The sequence below is a fragment of the Vidua macroura genome, chromosome Z (assembly GCF_024509145.1).
Source record: "Vidua macroura isolate BioBank_ID:100142 chromosome Z, ASM2450914v1, whole genome shotgun sequence".
Lineage (NCBI taxonomy): Eukaryota > Metazoa > Chordata > Aves > Passeriformes > Viduidae > Vidua > Vidua macroura.
In genome coordinates, this window is record NC_071611.1 from 77,461,744 (window position 1) to 77,480,584 (window position 18,841).

Genomic DNA, 18,841 nt, shown 5'->3' on the forward strand with positions numbered 1-18,841 from the left:
TGCCAAATTTCTCTTAGTAACTACTTCATTATATTTGACGTTATTATTATTTTATATTTTTTTATACCTCCATTAAAATTGCTGCTAAAGTTTAAATCTTGCAGTTTATTGAACTTGACATATGGCACCTCATTCATGACACCAGGAAGAGGCACGCAGGGCCGGGCTGCTGCCTCCTGCAGCTACAAGGGCCTCCTGGCAGCCTGCCTCTGCCGAGGCTCAGGCTGCTCCGGGCTCTGCCGGGGCTCTGCTGCGGCTCCAGCCCGGGCAAGGCCGGGCCCGCTCTCACCTCACAGTCGCTGACAGCTCTGCACCGCAGGAGACCTTTCAGAGCACCCCCTCTGATCTTGCTGCTTTCTCAGCTGAGCAAGGCTCTCCTCCAGCCAAAGACATTGCACTTAGGGATACAAATCCAAGTGGCAGGTGCCCAAATGCTCTCGAGTCACAGCTGAAGGCCTGCATCAGCACAGGATGGTTTGGCTTCCCCTCTTCCCCTTTGGTTTTTCCTGCTAATGCCATTGCCATTTCTGCCTCAACTAGAAGTGCCCCAGATGTGCCAAAAGGGACCAGTGGGCTGTATTCCAAAGGCAGTGTGGTCTGGAGAGGATGAATGAAGAAGAGCCTTCTCCACTTACAAACCATACCAAAGAAGCCATAAGCGTGTCTTAGCACCAATAAAAAACACCTGGCAATTCAGAAGGAAATGTTGCGTTTTCTGAAGGGGTCAGAAGGAGGGGAATCTTCCAAATGAGTTGATGCTTCAGAAACTTTATTTAATTCCAATCCTACTCTATAAACCTATACTACAAAACTACTCAACAATCCTACTCTAGAGTCCTACTCTACAATCCTACTCTAACTTGGTTATGGAGATAATATCTTGACTCTTCTTGTCTTCTTCTTCTCCTTCTTCACTGAGTTGATGAGTGGTACCAGGGTGGACGCTGGCTTGGCTGATGTTACAAATGGATGCTGTCCACAGGATAAAAAAAAAAAAACAAAGAGCAGTGAACCATGACTTTCCAAGCTCAGTGCTTCAGGATTCGTTTGGTACTTAGAAAGACCCAGAAAGAGGAGTGACGGGGACATCTGCTCCCCTGTCATCCTTTGCTGGACCTTGCCATCACAGGCAAACCTGGCCCAGAATCCCATTCATCTCTGTATTGTGTTGTCTTCATCTAGCTGGGATTTTTGCCCTGCCAGTGCTCTAGAAATGGTGCTTTCTGTCCCTGGGGTTTCTTCCTTTCAGGAAACTCCAATGAGCCACATAGGTCCCTGTCTTTGAGAGACAGGCACCGTGCTAATTTCCACAGGGAGACAGAGCAGTGTCTACCTTTGCATGCCCTGCCCCTCCTGTGCTGGATGACACCTTCCTTCCCAGCAGGGCCAGCCGAGTGGCGCTGGCTGCTGCAGTTCCATGGCACTGTACCCTGTATTGCTCTACTTCAGTTCTTTTGCCATTAGATGAAACAGAACACCCCACCAAATTACAAAACAGGGTGACAGAAACAGCCAGAAAACAGTGCACCTGTCCTCTCAGGAAATGCGGAGAGAGGTGGAGTTATTCAGCTTCGTGAAGAACAGGCCCCAGGGAGACTTTATTGCCACTTTCCAAGACTTCAGAGTGGCTTTGAAGAAAATGGGGGACATCTTTTTTATCAGGGCCAGTTAACAATTGAATGCAGGCAAATATTTTTAATAACAAAATGGGGATCAAGTTAGAGTAAGTCTGAGGAAGAACTTGTTTACTCGGAGCATGGTGCAACACCGGCACAGGTTGTCCCAAGAGCTTGTAGGTGCCCCATTCCTGCAGGTATTCCAGGTCAGGTGGGAAAGGGCTCTGAGCAACCTGATCTCTTTGAAGATGCCCCTGCTCATTGCAGGACACTTGGACCAGATGACCTTCACAGGGCCCTGCCAGCCCAGCCCAGTCTAGGATTCTTCACCGTTTTCATTTGAACAGCACCAAGAGTGGAGGTGAGGAGGAACGGGGGCTCATCTGATGCCTTGGACCTCAGTGGAGGAGGAGCCCATCCCTCAGACACTCTTTCACCTGCAGCCCCTTTGCATTTTACCTGCAGGAGCTTCTTGGCAGACCAGCGCCGTGCCTCGTCTGTCTGCAGGCAGCAGCTCAGGAAGTCACGCAGGCAAGACGAGCATCGGTTGGGCTGCCGCAGCTTTGGTCTCCCTCCTCTGGCTATCAGGAGTTGAGCCTGCAGGAAAAGGAAACATAAGGCTCCAGCTGCTTCTTTCCCATCTGTAACTGCTCTCTCAGATCCCATTGTTTAAGCTCCACTCTGCAGGGCAGTTTCTGCCCTGGCAGAGACCCAGAGATGACTTTTCTTTACCAACCAAAAACCCAAACCCCAGTGCAGCCACAGCTTTTCCAGCATTCAGCAGATCTTGCCTTGGCAGCTGATTTCATTGACTGACCTAGTTAGTGGGAACTACATCAGCAAAGCATGTTTCCTTTTCAGAGGATTTGCACCAGCTTGACAGGCTTTTGAGAAGACAGACTCTGCTACACTAACTAACTCTACTATTTCCAAGGATTAGTACATGAAAGGCATCTCTGCAGTGCTTGTTGGTCCCTTAAGCACAGTGGTCATAAACCAAAACTCATCGAGCTTCTTGTCCTCTTCTAGAAAACAGCGGTACGTGGAAGGCAAAAAAGGAAATCCGCCAGGTAAGGAAACAAACATTTGGAATCTCATATTCAACACAGACAGTTTAAGATGCCTGCACAAATGTATTGGGATGAAAATGCCTGCTTGGGCACACAGGAGCCACCTGCAGCTCTGTCTCTCAGCTGCAAGTTTCAGCTTCTTTAAGTGGCAAAAGGAAAACTTTTCAAGGTCAAATCAGAAGAAGTGCCATCCCTATGGTCACCCTCTGCTCATTTGGATACTCAATCAATGCATTAATGGTGTCCCCATCGCAGAAAGTGTTGGGTAAGAAATGGGAGGTTTTGGCTAGCTCTCCATGGCACCAGGCTGTGGCCTGGTCTCCATAAAAATGCCCATCACAATACTAACAGCTCTGTGCTGGTGGCACTGAAATAGATGGTGACCAAAAAGACTTTGTTATTATCCTCTTCAAGCCAGAGGAAAATTTCCAAGCCTAAAACAGCAAACACACTCCCCTTGAGTATAAATAATTATGGCAGCTTTCTTTCCTTTTCCCACAGCCCCAGATGTCACAAAGAGGGTTTTATCCTGTCTCTCTGCAGCTGTGCTCAGCCACTGGACATGGTGGGGAGCTGGAGTCCTCACTGTCCTTAGAGCTGTGCAAGCCAGGGGTGGCCCTGCTCCTGTGGTAAAGGAACACAGCACCGGCGTCAACCGCCCACGTTGGATCCCAGCCCCGGGCACCTGGCTGCAAGCTCATCAACTTGTTAAAGTACCCAGAAACAGCCAAGAGTTTAGTGTACAATTCTAACTGCAGTCGGAGAAAAACACATCCTAAACTTATCCAGGCCACCCACACGCAAGACTGAACAATGTACAGATGATTTGAAAGCCTGAAAGTTTTGAAGGCCAACAGGGTTGGGAAAAGATGCTACAGTTTGGAGGAAAATTGATGTGCTGTGGTTAAAAAAAGAACAAGAAAGCAAAAGTGTTGGGGAAGATGAAACAGGAAAACCTTCTAAATATGATTGCCTGTCAAAAGATTTTTAGAATATGGAAACTATAAGCGAGATTGAAATGAAAGTAAGCTTTGAGATAGTTACTAGCCTTAGTTACTGAGCAACTGGAAAACAATGGTATGGCTGGCTGAAGGTAATCCCCTTTTGATTAAACAATACCCTCTGGTTGCAGACAGGTCCAAGGGTCAGAGCAGACCCTACTAGCTTGGCAGAAGGGGTGCAAAGAGTAGTTTTTAGGGTTTAAAATGTAACACAGTATGGTAATGTAATGATTCCTATAGGCTGTAGGTAAATGCTATAGGATCTGTATCTTGTACTAGATTGGTTAGTGACAATTAGAATATTCAGCACAGAAGAAGATTTAGTGGGCTGTAACCAGAACTTCCTCGCTCTTTCAGGTCTCTCTTTTGGGCTCCTCTTTTGGGCCTGCTCCGAGCTGTGGCTGGCAGCTCCAAACAGGGCCCCTGCAGCCACGCCCTTTGCAATAAACGGAAAGTTCCAAGACCTGGCTTCAAAGTGCTCTCGTCTCTGTCCACCCTGACTGTCCTACCCACCATCGCTCCTACACAAAACTACTTGGGCATAGCTTTGGTGGTTGTTTCGTTTTTTCTTTTTCTTTTTCTTTTTCTTTTTCTTTTTCTTTTTCTTTTTCTTTTTCTTTTTCTTTTTCTCTTTCTTTTTCTTTTTCTTTTTCTTTTTCTTTTTCTTTTTCTTTTTCTTTTTCTTTTTTTCTTTTTCTTTTTCTATTTCTTTTTTGCTTTTTGTTTTTCTATAAAATTGAAACTGGGAAGGTCTAACCTCCATTTCTCAGGCTATTTACCACATGTCTAACCTCTCCACTGAAAAAATTCTTGTCCTTCAGAGACCGAGCTCCAGCAGGGTTCAAAAAGCAAATGAGAAATTTCAGGCATGGCTGGAGGCCAAAATGGCAGGTTTCTGAACTGGTTAGGTTTCTGAACTGGTTACCTTCCTCTTCCCTTCTGATGCAACCAAATCGACAGCAGATGCTGATGTGCTGCAGGGACATTTTCAGAAGGGGACCTTGGTGGAAGTGGTGCCAGCAGATGGCAATGGGATTTTGTCCAATGGCACACTGACCATGGGACAGGTGAGAAAGACAAGCAGGATCAGTGAGTATTTGCACCTTACCGAAACAGGAGTTTCATACTGGTAAGGAACTTCTCGTTCCACCATTTCGATGCCCACGATTCCAAGAGACCATATGTCCACTTTGGGGCCACATGGTTGACCTGTCACCACTTCAGGCGCCATCCACCCAGAAGTGCTGGCCACTGAGCTCCGTCGACTCTGCTCAGGGGTGAGCTGAACAAAGAGGCCAGAGTCAGCTGTGGAGAAAAAAACATACCATGAAAGTCAGCTCAAGTTAGGAAATCAAGCAAAAGAATTCCCCACTCTCAGTCTAAGAATGTGCTGTTGAGTCTCCTGGAGAACTGTCCACGCTTGGTTTCCTTGGGGCTTTAGCCAAGGAAGTATGGTATTGACCACTTCCAAAAAAACCCAGGTGTTTTAAGGCTGCTCACAGCAGTGGCCTTCATTCCCCTGAAGCTTTACATTGTAGCTCCCTCCCTCTGGAAGAGACACACACAGAGCAATGCCACTATTGAATTCTTGTGGTTCCTTATACCTCTGTGCACATTGCAACTGTGTCATCAGCTCCCAGTGGGGGGCCCTGCACTGCCACCAGCACCATTTTTGGGGAGCTGGCAGTCACTCAAAGCAGCCCCACAGCCCACATCCCTGGAATGCTGCACCTGACCAAGAATACACTGACCCAGCTTGACAGAGCCGTCGGTTCTGAGAAGGATGTTGCTGCTCTTCACATCTCGGTGGATCACATGGTTCGAGTGAAGAAAATCCAGGCCTTGCAGGCACTGAGAGAGAAAACAGAAACAGGAGGGCAAAAATTAGTGATGTCATTTCATTACACAAGAAAGGAAAGAGCTCTAAAAGATTTCCTCTGCAGGGGAATGGTGAGTAATGGCAGAACAGAGTGCCATTGCGAGGAAGAGCTTGCTGCTCCACCACTTGCAGAGCAGGATCTTTCTGAGGAAAGGCATGTCAGCTTTTGAAAGAGCAACAGCAGCTGCTGTTGTTGTAGACTGTCCCCTGCAAACCAGCCAGGATGACTGCTGCTGCTGTGGATGTGCTTTCTCCATGCAGAGGACAAGTGAGGGGTTTTGCCAAGGAAGAAAAAGTCCCTCCCTTTGGTGTGAAGTGGATCACTTTGGGTGGGAGGCTGCATGACAAAGGTTTTGTTGCTGGCCTCAGCACAGGCTTAAAGTATCACAACAGTCACCTTCCTGAAGCAAAGAGCATTTTGGCTGCACTAGTGTCCTTTTCAGTTGAGGACTGTGAGAAATGAGTCTTTTTTCTTTGCTGATCATTTCAAATGCTGCCACCAGCACCTTTGCTTTTACAGGCAAGGAATGCAGTGCAGACAGGCTGGAGATAAAAGTTTAGGGAGGGAAGGTGGAGAGCAGCAAATACAGATACAAGGGACAGTGAGAATACAACAGTAGGAGATATGAGTACAAGAACTGAGTACTGTGAGTGCAGGGGCACTGGCAGGCATTTCACTTGAGATGCTTTTGCTTGCCCATAGCATACCAGCAACACAGAAACAAAGCTTGGCACATGAAATCACTCCAGGTCGGAGCCCTGTTTCCCAGACAATCCTGCCCAAGCCCTGGGCAGCACAGGTGGGATTGCTGACCTCCCGACTGATGGCTGCCATCTCGTCTTCAGACAGGTGGGTCTCGCTGATGACATTGCTCAGAGTGCCTCCGTCCATGTACTCCATGACCAGCCAGAGCTGCCCATCCACAAGGTAGCTGAAAGAAGGAAACAAGAGCATGGAGATAAACATGCATGGCTAGGTTGTTTTCTTGATTGATTCTTGTTTCCAAGTCCCTTTGTGACAAGGACAGAATAAAAGGAATAGACATTCCCTCTAGGCTGTGCATTGTTTACAATCTGTCTCAAGAAGAAAGGCACAGCTGTGAAAAAAGGAGATGTCTTCAATTGCCAGCAAGTAAAAACTGCAGGTTAGGAACAGATCAAAAACCTGTCAAACTGCGTGTTTCTGGAAATAAGCAACTAGTCTTCCTGGCATGCAAAGTAATGGAAAAGAGGGGACACAATCCAAGGGAAATCCATGTTAGTTTATCTGGATGTAAGAGGACCCTTGAAAAAAAATCAATCCCCAAAACAATGTGGTGGCTGTGAACTTACAGGCTATTGATTTAGTAAGATATGAGTGATGCAGGTTTTTGAATAATTTTCAAACTCTGTGTACCAGGGAAGACTCATGCAGACAAGATGCACTCTCTTCCCATCCACTGGAGATGAGCAGAGCAATAATAATTAACCAATAATTACAGCTCTATTTTCTGCCAGTGAACAAAGTGGAATTTTACCATGCATGTTTGCAATATGTAAACAAACATTCACAACAACTCACCTGTCTAAATAGTTGACCAAGTTGGGATTCTTATTTGTCTTCATGAGCATGAATTCATTGACTTTTAGTTCCTTCTTCCTCGGTCCTTGGAGATTTATTTTCTTTATGGCCACCTAAAATGACATTGAAAATGAGTAACTTGAGAAGTTGGCGGCACAAGACCACAAGGCACATGGAGCGAGTGATTTTGCAATGCCACAGCCGAGCTGTGCCAAACTGCCTTGTGATTGGGCATTGCAGTAATTAGGAACTGACATTGCAACAGTCCATTTCTCTGCTCCCTTGGAGGCCACTTACAGGACACGTGGCCACTGAGGTTTTGCCTTGTCCACTTGGTAACTCTGGTGTCTCAACTATCACCCACAAAGCTCTGAGCACACTCCCTGCTGCTTTGTATGGGATTCAGAAGAAGTAATCCCTGCCTTAATACTCTGTGGATACATCTCGGGCTATGGGCAGGGCTTAGGGCTTTTAGGGACACCGTGCAGATCTCTCCCTACGTGCAGTTCCCCAGTGCAGCACTGCAGGTGGCTAAGGAACTACCAGTAACTTTCAGATGCATTTCCTGGCAGCCAGAAGTGAGAATTCAGGACTCTGAAGCCGTAGCCCCAAAGAGCAGTGAGATGCTCAAAGGCACCACCTTTGTTTTAGCAATGGAGAGCGAATGAGCACATCCTTCTCTGAAAGGAACTGCTGCCCTCCTTGCCTTCCTTCTGGCAGCTGAGAAGGACAAAGACTGTCCCAAATGTATTTTGCAGGCTGGTAGCAGTCTGTGCTTCTTGTGCCTTTTCAGCACAGCTCTACTCAAAGCTCCAGCCACAGCTGCTCACACCAGAGGACCTGCGGGAGATGTTGACATTTACCTGCCCTCCTGTGGCATTGTCAAGTGCTCTGCAAACATCTCCAAAAGTCCTAGAAACAAAAAAGCAGCAAAGAAAGGAGAAGACATTTAGATCTTGCAGTGAAAGCCAGTCCACAGAGGAGATCTCTGCTGCAAATGCCTAAAACCTGCCGGATGCAGGCGGCTCTGCCCAAAGGCAGATGATGCATTTTCCTCTCAAGTGCATGGGCACTGGGCCTGTCCCTGAAGTGTTGCTGTTTACTGCCTCAGCTCCTAAGGAGAGCTCCTTCTTTCACCTTGGGTTTCAGGTTCTAAACTGTGCAGTTTTTATCCTGACCATGGAGTATTTCCTTCAGCAATCTTTTGGAAAGAAATGTTCCTGAGAACTGTTATCTGACAGCTATCAGGGAGTAGGTTGCTCTTTCAGGCAAGCACGTTTCTTCCCCTTTTATTAGTGTGGCTGTATGATTTGGAGATATACAAAAATGCTCAGGAAATTAACACAGAACTGTCCCACACTTGTGAGACAAGGAGATCTTCCAGGTCCTGTTCCTTGCTGCAGGCAAGAACTTGGCAGCATGGAGGTGTCTCTGCCAATGCCTTCTGGGCACACTCACGAATTCGGAGCAGCACTGAGAGATGGGACAATCTATCCCCAGTGTCTGAACATGGGGATAGATGTCTGTTTGCAGCTGTTCTGACTTCACACTGCATAGATATTCCACCAGAAAAACACCTGGCCCATGGTTATGTAGAAGTAACTGTGGTTGGACTCACCCTCTGCCAATATATTCCAGTTCCGTGTATTTCATCACAGGATTTTCCATGTTCACTATTTTCCCTGAGGGAAACAAAATGCAAGATGCTCACTTTAAAGCAGAGATCCCAGCTTCCAGGAGATTCAAAAGGCAGACCCAGAGCCTGGAGTTTTGAACCCTTTGTGGTTGGCTGGGTAACAACAACAACCAGGCAGACAGCTCTGCGGCACAGGTGGCCAGCACAGAGACTGCTTTTCTACAGCAGTTCCTGTGGGGAAATGTCTCTAAATGTCCCTGGGACACCAAACTCAGGAAAAACATTTGGTACAGCTATGCTGGCACCTGCACACAATAGACTGTCCCTCAGACAAGAAATACAGCAGACGTACTCAGTAGCTCCAGGGAGTCATCCTTGATCTCCTGTTGCTGAGCAGCAGCTGGGTCAGCACTGGAGATGAACAAACCGCCCCGGCTCCGCTTCTCAGGTTGGAGAGCAAAGGCTGCAGCAGGTTTGGTGACAAAGCCCTTGTAGATCTGAGACAAGAAATGAGTTTATGTCAGAAAGGTGGCTGGCAGAGATTAGCCTGAGATTCCATTTCAAATGCAAGCCCTTAGGAAGGTGCTGTCAGCAACATGCAGGGCTCTTAAGTGGGTTTTTTCTGATGTCCACTTCTCAGACTGGATGGGTCAAAACCAAAGGCTAGTTCTACTCGAGTGGATGGCCAGATTCATGGTCCATTTTCATGGATTTTCTGAAGGATCACTGCCACAATGACCATTCTACTTCCTCTCAAGGATTCCTTTCCCCCTCCAAGGGCTTCAGACACACTTGCAGCTCCTTGTTCAAGTGTTTGGCCTCCCCCCAATGTGTCCTCTTTTCCTGCACCATCTTCAGGTCATGCCCAACCCGTAGCACCTTTGGTGGGGACAGTTCCTGTGCCTCACGCCAGCCTCGGGGCTCTTCATTGCCACTCATTTGCCGGAAGTCTTTGCCGGCTGCCCGGTGAGATGTCAACACTTGCACCTCGAGTCAAACAGAACAAAGCAGTCAGAGACTACAGCTTGTCCCTGTCAGTCAAGAGTCACTGACTGTGAGGAAAGAACAGATTTACAAGGGATACAGACAGCTTGTTTCAATCCTCCATCTGGGTCACCATCTTCCCCTGTAAAAACACCTCAAGAAACAAGGAGAGCAGGAACAGGCCAGCAGGAATCAATTTGGATGACTGCTGGCCAAAAGGCCAAAGGACAAGTCCCACTGTCCAGGGCAGCAGCTGAGATTCAGGACACCAGGAAATGTCCTTCCGAGTGACTGTGATACACACTAGAGCAGGATGGCACTCAGAGGCATCACCCCGCTCCCTGCTGCTCTGCACTGGGAAGGCCAGAAGGGCAGAAACCACCAGTTTGGTGACTGCCGTGGCTATCCCTCTTTCACTCACTTGCTTTTGTAGAGCCTGAGGGAGGGGATTAAGTTTTTCTCTGATGATTTTAATTTCTTCCTCCTGCCTCTTCTCCCTTGCCTTGATCTTAGCGTGAGCTTTCTGAAAGTCTGTGTCCAGCTGTTCCTTCAAGTTCTGTAAAATACGAGAGAGAGGATCTTTCATGAGTGGAGTGGCTGCCACTCTTTCACTCACCTGGTTTTGTTGATCGCCCCTCTGCTGATGGAGATTCATCTCCTCTTGAATTCTTCTTGTCTCTTCCTGGTTCCTCTTCTTCACTTCTGTGATGGCACTCTGAGCTTCGGGCTGCTCTGCTTGTGGCTCTGCCTTGATGCTCTGTACACACAAATGCAGAGCAAGTGACTGGGAGCTGCCATAAGGCTCAGCTTTTTCCTCTTGCAGCCTCAAAATCACATTTATTCAGCCACTTCTTTCTGCTTCCCTACCCACACCTGCTTCCAATGGAACCCTCTTGTCCCAGTGCTGATCTCTGCAGATTCCAAGGCTCTGTGCTTTCAGTGCCTCTGGGACTCCTGGCCTCCTCACTCCCAAGAGCTCTGTTTTATGCCCTTCTTCCTGCCCTTTCCCTGACACCTGGCGAGTCAGGCTTACCTGGCCATTCTCCTGTGGCTCTTCCACCTGCTGCCTGAGCTGCTCTTCCTGCTCTCGGGCTCTCAGCTCTCCCTGAGTCTGGCATGGCATCTCTGATAATGCAATCTGCTCCTGCTCTTTCTCTGGAAGGATCTGCACAGAAAGCAAGAGAAGATGGGTTTCAACTTTCCATAGGACATTTGTGGGCCAAGACTCAAGGACTGATGGGCTCACACGTTCCCAGAGCACTGTGCTGCTGCTCTCCTGGGTCATTCTCTGCCCGTGGGGAGGCACAGATTCCAAAGTGACCCTGGCACTACAATCAGGGGCCATCTGGGGCTGAAGCTCCAACAGCCTCTCAGGCAGCTGACAGGGAAGGTGTGGCATTTCTCAGGGATCTGGTGAGGGCCTCCCTCTGCTCCTGCCATGTCCTGTTTGTCTTTCAGTAGTGACTGACATCCAGCCCAGTCCCACAGCTCCATCCTGCCTCTGCAGGTGGCTTCCTGGGTGAGCTCACCCTTTATGAGAGACACTTCTGGAGTTCATGTTCTCTTCACCACCTAAAACATGGAATTCTTCCACCTCTCTGGGACAGGCAGAAAATTAAAGAATTAACTGGGGGCCTCAGGACGAAGAGGCTGGAGGAGGAAAACAGCTCTGAGGGGAAAAAAAACACCATATCTGGAGGGGGAAACAGCTCTGCCTGCTCAGAATCAGTCAACAGAACGTGTCTCTAATCCTCTCCTGAAAGGGATGCTTTAGGTGAACTTTGCACCTCCAACTGCTTTGGACCAGAGACAAGAAGATTCAATTATGCAAATGACAGATAGATAGATAGATAGATAGATAGATAGATAGATAGATAGAAATATAGTACTCACTCTTATAATCTCTCTTTCCTATCGTTTCTGTTGCTACACACACTTGGTAGCCATTGCCCTGATCAGCAGCAATCCTGAGATTGCTCTCCTGTTGCTTCAATAAACCACACTCCCAGGGAATCTGGAGCACTTAGGTCCTTATGGAATGCAATCAGATGCAGAGCATTGCACTGGGAATGGCACTCTTGCAGCATCTGTGCTCGGCCAAGTGCTTCTCTTGGACTTGACTACACTGAGAGTGCTAAAGGGGCTGTAATCAGAAATAAAGCCCAGCCCCTTCCAGCTCCTCTGATCTCTGAGGACAAGCTGGAATGCAAGACCACTGATTTCCTGCTCAATTCCCAAACACCACATTTACTGATTCCCTGGGCTGCAAAAAGGCAGAGGTACTGTCAATATGAATGCGAACTGCAAGGCCCTGTTGACGGGCCTGGCACCAGAACAGCTCCTTCTGCACCAAGCTCGCTGCCCCAAAAAATGTGTTCCCATGCAAAAATACTGCATCCTCCAAAAACATCACCTTACAAAAGAAAATGCAAGCAGCATCTCAACAAGTGCTGGAAAAGGGCAGAAAAGTTTGAGGAAAATAGCCCTGCCTTACTGAGAAATGAGAAACTGAACAGGAATTCTCCTCCTAACAAAGGAAGAAACCACAATATGAAAGAGTCACCAAATGAAGTGTCAAAAACACCTGGATGCAGTGAGATGGTATTTGTAGAAGAAATAGCATTTGTAGTGAGCACTATCTTGCAGGGATTTATGGAACTCTGCCTGGAGGTCACTGACGAGCCTCCCGTTGTCCAGGCTAAAGCTCCCTCAGCACCTCCTCCTTGGCCTTGCGCTCCACAGCCTTCCCCAGCTCCCGTGTCCTCCTCTGCACACGCTCCAGCCCCTCAAGGACTTTCTGCTTCACAGGGGCCCACAACTGGGCACAGCACTCCCAGCTGTGGCCGCAGCGCTGCCCAGCCCAGGGGGACGCTCCCTGCCCTGCTCCTGCTGCCCCACTCTTGCTGACACAGGCCAGGACACCCTTGGCCTTCCTGGCTCCCTGGCCACGCGCTGGCCCACCTTCAGCTGCTCTTGACCGGCACCCCTGGGTCCTTTGGGCCCACGCAGCTCCCCCACCACAAACTTGCCCCTTTGACTTCAAAGGCAGCAGCCACAATTCCAAGATGTCCTTCCTCTGCTCAGCAACACAAGACAGCAGTCAAGGACTTGCAGCTTCACCCCCACCCGAGCCACTAATGCCATTTCCAAAGCTGCAGGCTTCATCCCAAAACGCAACCACAGAAACTTGCCCCTTCTGCTTTTTGCCTAGCAAGAAGCCTTCCCTACGAGGCACTTGCTTCCTTTGGCCTCACCCCACAAGAATGGCCTACCCCAGCTTCATGGACAACGCAATCATCTCCTTGCAGCTTATCAAAAGCCAAAAGAGAGTGTACAAGTGAAGAACTGCTGCAGAAAACTGCAGAACACTTCCACAAGCCAAACACACCTTTGCACAAAGGGAAAACAACTAAAGAAAGCCCCGTGACCTCCAGCACGAGCACCTGTGCCCTTGGCCACGGCCCTGCAGAAGCCCAGAGACAGAGCTTCACTGAGCCAAGCAGGCAGAAGCTGAGCCGCAGCCCCCAGCTCTTGGGTGCCTCAAGGTGACAGGCCAAAGGCCAATTTCTAGCTCTCCCTGCCTGCAGGAAATGGCCGCGTCCTGCAGGAGTCCAGCACTCAGCATCCTCAGCCAGCAACAGCAAGTGCTGGCTGCTCAGAAACTTGCAGCTCTGCCTTGCACTAAAGACAGCAGCACCCACAACTGGCACTTACTCTCTTGGAACCATCAGGCTCTGCTGTAACCACAGCTGCAGGCTTGTGGTCGTCTTGCTCCTTTTGCTCCTCTTTGGCTTCTTCTCCAGGAGCAGAGGGAACCGGGGCAGAGACTGCTGCTGCTTCTGTCATCTGTGGCAAGAGAGAAACATGAGGGACAGGCTGTTACCTATGGTTTAGAACCTCCTTTCTCCTCGCATCTACAACCACCTCTTTGAAGGAGAAATCATCAGCATTCTTAGCAATGGCATTCTAAGTCACTCTGGCCACATTAAAATGGGCTAATTCAAGAGAACTCTGTTTGCCTAGGAATGTGATAGTCCTCCCTGGCTGCTATCTGCAAGGCACAGTGCCTCTGCACAAGGGAGCTTTTAGCTCTTGAAAGCTGTGAAATGGAAAAGTAGGAAATAGCCAGCAAGGCCTTTGCTATTGCTGCGGCAGACATGGAAAAGTAAAAGTGGATCAGAATCCCATCCAGTGCAGGAAAAGGGCAGGAAAGCTTGTGCAGAAGCATCTTTGCTTGCTGGGAAAAGAGAAAATCAGCAGGGCTTCTCCTCCAAGCAAGCCAAGAAACCACAAATTGGAAGTGTCACCTGCTCAGGTGGCTAAAGCACTTGGATGCAGAACGGGGATGTTTGGCAGGGAAGCAGGCCTTGGGGTGAGCGCTGTCCTCTATGGATCTATGGAAGTGTGCCTGAAGGGCCCTGACGAGCCTCCCGTTGTCCAGGCTAAAGCTCCCTCAGCACCTCCTCCTTGGCCTTGCACTCCACAGCCTTCCCCAGCTCCCGTGTCCTCCTCTGCACACGCTCCAGCCCCTCAAGGACTTTCTGCTTCACAGGGGCCCACAACTGGGCACAGCACTCCCAGCTGTGGCCGCAGCGCTGCCCAGCCCAGGGGGACGCTCCCTGCCCTGCTCCTGCTGCCCCACTCTTGCTGACACAGGCCAGGACGCCCTTGGCCTTCTTGGCTCCCTGGCCACGCGCTGGCCCACCTTCAGCTGCTCTTGACCGGCACCCCTGGGTCCTTTGGGCCCACGCAGCTCCCCCACCACAAACTTGCCCCTTTGACTTCAAAGGCAGCAGCCACAATTCCAAGATGTCCTTCCTCTGCTCAGCAACACAAGACAGCAGTCAAGGACTTGCAGCTTCACCCCCACCCGAGCCACTAATGCCATTTCCAAAGCTGCAGGCTTCATCCCAAAACGCAACCAAAGAAACTTGCCCCTTCAGCTTTTTCCCTGGCAAGAAGCCTTCCCTACAAGGCACTTGCTTCCTTTGGCCTCACCCCACAAGAATGGCCTACCCCAGCTTCATGGACAACGCAATCATCTCCTTGCCGCTTATCAAAAGCCAAAAGAGAGTGTACAAGTGAAGAACTGCTGCAGAAAACTGCAGAACACTTCCACAAGCCAAACACACCTTTGCAGAAAGGGAAAACAACTAAAGAAAGCCCTGTGACCTCCAGCACGAGCACCTGTGCCCTTGGCCACAGCCCTGCAGAAGCCCAGAGACAGAGCTTCACTGAGCCAAGCAGGCAGAAGCTGAGCCGCAGCCCCCAGGTCTTGGGTGCCTCAAGGTGACAGGCCAAAGGCCAATTTCTAGCTGTCCCTGCCTGCAGGAAATGGCCGCGTCCTGCAGGAGTCCAGCACTCAGCATCCTCAGCCAGCAACAGCAAGTGCTGGCTGCTCAGAAACTTGCAGCTCTGCCTTGCACTAAAGACAGCACCACCCACAACTGGCACTTACTCTCTTGGAAGCATCAGGCTCTGCTCTGACCACAGCTGCAGGCTCGTGGTCGTCTTGCTCCTTTTGCTCCTCTTTGGCTTCTTCTCCAGGAGCAGAGGGAACCGGGGCAGAGACTGCTGCTGCTTCTGTCATCTGTGGCAAGAGAGAAACATGAGGGACAGGCCGTTACCTATGGTTTAGAACCTCCTTTCTCCTCGCATCTACAACCACCTCTTTGAAGGAGAAATCATCATCATTCTTAGCAATGGCATTCTAAGTCACTCTGGCCACATTAAAATGGGCTAATTCAAGAGAACTCTGTTTGCCTAGGAATGTGATAGTCCTCCCTGGCTGCTATCTGCAAGGCACAGTGCCTCTGCACAAGGGAGCTTTTAGCTCTTGAAAGCTGTGAAATGGAAAAGTAGGAAATAGCCAGCAAGGCCTTTGCTATTGCTGCGGCAGACATGGAAAACTAAAAGTGGATCAGAATCCCATTCGGTGCAGGAAAAGGGCAAGAAAGCTTGTGCAGAAGCATCTTTGCTTGCTGGGAAGAGAGAAAATGAGCAGGGCTTCTCCTCCTAGCAAGCCAAGAAACCACAAATTGGAAGTGTCACCTCCTCAGGTGGCTAAAGCACATGGATGCAGAGCGGGGATGTTTGGCAGGGAAGCAGGCCTTGGGGTGAGCGCTGTCCTCTATGGATCTATGGAAGTGTGCCTGAAGGGCCCTGACGAGCCTCCCGTTGTCCAGGCTAAAGCTCCCTCAGCACCTCCTCCTTGGCCTTGCGCTCCACAGCCTTCCCCAGCTCCTGTGTCCTCCTCTGCACACGCTCCAGCCCCTCAAGGACTTTCTGCTTCACAGGGGCCCACAACTGGGCACAGCACTCCCAGCTGTGGCTGCAGCGCTGCCCAGCCCAGGGGGACGCTCCCTGCCCTGCTCCTGCTGCCCCACTCTTGCTGACACAGGCCAGGACGCCCTTGGCCTTCCTGGCTCCCTGGCCACGCGCTGGCCCACCTTCAGCTGCTCTTGACCGGCACCCCTGGGTCCTTTGGGCCCACGCAGCTCCCCCACCACAAACTTGCCCCTTTGACTTCAAAGACAGCAGCCACAATTCCAAGATGTCCTTCCTCTGCTCAGCAACACAAGACAGCAGTCAAGGACTTGCAGCTTCACCCCCACCCGAGCCACTAATGCCATTTCCAAAGCTGCAGGCTTCATCCCAAAACGCAACCAAAGAAACTTGCCCCTTCTGCTTTTTGCCTAGCAAGGAGCCTTCCCTACAAGGCACTTGCTTCCTTTGGCCTCACCCCACAAGAATGGCCTACCCCAGCTTCATGGACAACGCAATCATCTCCTTGCAGCTTATCAAAAGCCAAAAGAGAGTGTACAAGTGAAGAACTGCTGCAGAAAACTGCAGAACACTTCCACAAGCCAAACACACCTTTGCAGAAAGGGAAAACAACTAAAGAAAGCCCTGTGACCTCCAGCACGAGCACCTGTGCCCTTGGCCACGGCCCTGCAGAAGCCCAGAGACAGAGCTTCACTGAGCCAAGCAGGCAGAAGCTGAGCCGCAGCCCCCAGCTCTTGGGTGCCTCAAGGTGACAGGCCAAAGGCCAATTTCTAGCTCTCCCTGCCTGCAGGAAATGGCCGCGTCCTGCGGGAGTCCAGCACTCAGCATCCTCAGCCAGCAACAGCAAGTGCTGGCTGCTCAGAAACTTGCAGCTCTGCCTTGCACTAAAGACAGCACCACCCACAACTGGCACTTACTCTCTTGGAACCATCAGGCTCTGCTGTGACCACAGCTGCAGGCTCGTGGTCGTCTTGCTCCTTTTGCTCCTCTTTGGCTTCTTCTCCAGGAGCAGAGGGAGCCGGGGCAGAGACTGCTGCTGCTTCTGTCATCTGTGGCAAGAGAGAAACATGAGGGACAGGCCGTTACCTATCGTTTAGCACCTCCTTTCTCCTGGCATCTACAACCACCTCTTTGAAGGAGAAATCATCAGCATTCTTAGCAATGGCATTCTAAGTCACTCCGGCCAGATTAAAATGGGCTAATTCAAGAGAACTCTGTTTGCCTAGGAATTTTATAGTCCTCCCTGGCTGCTATCTGCAAGGCACAGTGCCTCTGCACAAGGGAGCTTTTAGCTCTTGAAAGCTGTGAAATGGAAAAGTAGGAAATAGCCAGCAAGGCCTTTGCTATTGCTGCGGCAGACATGGAAAAGTAAAAGTGGATCAGAATCCCATTCGGTGCAGGAAAAGGGCAGGAAAGCTTGTGCAGAAGCATCTTTGCTTGCTGGGAAGAGAGAAAATCAGCAGGGCTTCTCCTCCTAGCAAGCCAAGAAACCACAAATTGGAAGTGTCACCTCCTCAGGTGGCTAAAGCCCTTGCATGCAGAGCGGGGATGTTTGGCAGGGAAGCAGGCCTTGGGGTGAGCGCTGTCCTCTATGGATCTATGGAAGTGTGCCTGAAGGGCCCTGACGAGCCTCCCGTTGTCCAGGCTAAAGCTCCCTCAGCACCTCCTCCTTGGCCTTGCGCTCCACAGCCTTCCCCAGCTCCCGTGTCCTCCTCTGCACACGCTCCAGCCCCTCAAGGACTTTCAGCTCACAGGGGCCCACAACTGGGCACAGCACTCCCAGCTGTGGCCGCAGCGCTGCCCAGCCCAGGGGGACGCTCCCTGCCCTGCTCCTGCTGCCCCACTCTTGCTGACACGGGCCAGGACGCCCTTGGCCTTCTTGGCTCCCTGGCCACGCGCTGGCCCACCTTCAGCTGCTCTTGACCGGCACCCCTGGGTCCTTTGGGCCCACGCAGCTCCCCCACCACAAACTTGCCCCTTTGACGTCAAATACAGCAGCCACAATTCCAAGATGTCCTTCCTCTTCTCAGCAACACAAGACAGCAGTCAAGGACTTGCAGCTTCACCCCCACCCGAGCCACTAATGCCATTTCCAAAGCTGCAGGCTTCATCCCAAAACGCATCCACAGCAACTTGCCCCTTCTGCTTTTTGCCTGGCAAGAAGCCTTCCCTACAAGGCACTTGCTTCCTTTGGCCTCACCCCACAAGAATGGCCTGCCCCAGCTTCATGGACAACGCAATCATCTCCTTGCAGCTTATCAAAAGCCAAAAGAGACTGTATAGGCGAAGAACTGCTCCAGAAAACTGCAGAACACTTCCACAAGCCAAACACACCTTTGCACAAAGGGAAAACAACTAAAGAAAGCCCTGTGACCTCCAGCAAGAGCACCTGTGCCCTTGGCCACGGCCCTGCAGAAGCCCAGAGACAGAGCTTCACTGAGCCAAGCAGGCAGAAGCTGAGCCGCAGCCCCCAGCTCTTGGGTGCCTCAAGGTGACAGGCCAAAGGCCAATTTCTAGCTGTCCCTGCCTGCAGGAAATGGCCGCGTCCTGTGGGATTCCAGCACTCAGCATCCTCAGCCAGCAACAGCAAGTGCTGGCTGCTCAGAAACTTGCAGCTCTGCCTTGCACTAAAGACAGCACCACCCACAACTGGCACTTACTCTCTTGGAAGCATCAGGCTCTGCTGTGACCACAGCTGCAGGCTCGTGGTCGTCTTGCTCCTTTTGCTCCTCTTTGGCTTCTTCTCCAGGAGTAGAGGGAGCCGGGGCAGAGACTGCTGCTGCTTCTGTCATCTGTGGCAAGAGAGAAA

The 18,841-nt window shown here is 50.5% G+C and overlaps 1 protein-coding gene across 1 annotated transcript in view; it reads right to left on the minus strand.

Annotated features, from left to right (window-relative positions):
* Nucleotides 1-18,841, minus strand: part of LOC128821621 (uncharacterized) — a 291,087-nt gene that overhangs the window by 270,526 nt on the left and 1,720 nt on the right. The window contains exons 2-5 of the mRNA XM_054002816.1: nucleotides 18,693-18,824; nucleotides 16,950-17,081; nucleotides 15,206-15,337; nucleotides 13,462-13,593 (exon numbers count right to left, since the gene is read on the minus strand). Of these exons, the coding sequence (XP_053858791.1) occupies nucleotides 13,462-13,593; nucleotides 15,206-15,337; nucleotides 16,950-17,081; nucleotides 18,693-18,824 (528 nt within the window). The remainder of the gene's footprint in view (nucleotides 1-13,461; nucleotides 13,594-15,205; nucleotides 15,338-16,949; nucleotides 17,082-18,692; nucleotides 18,825-18,841) is intronic.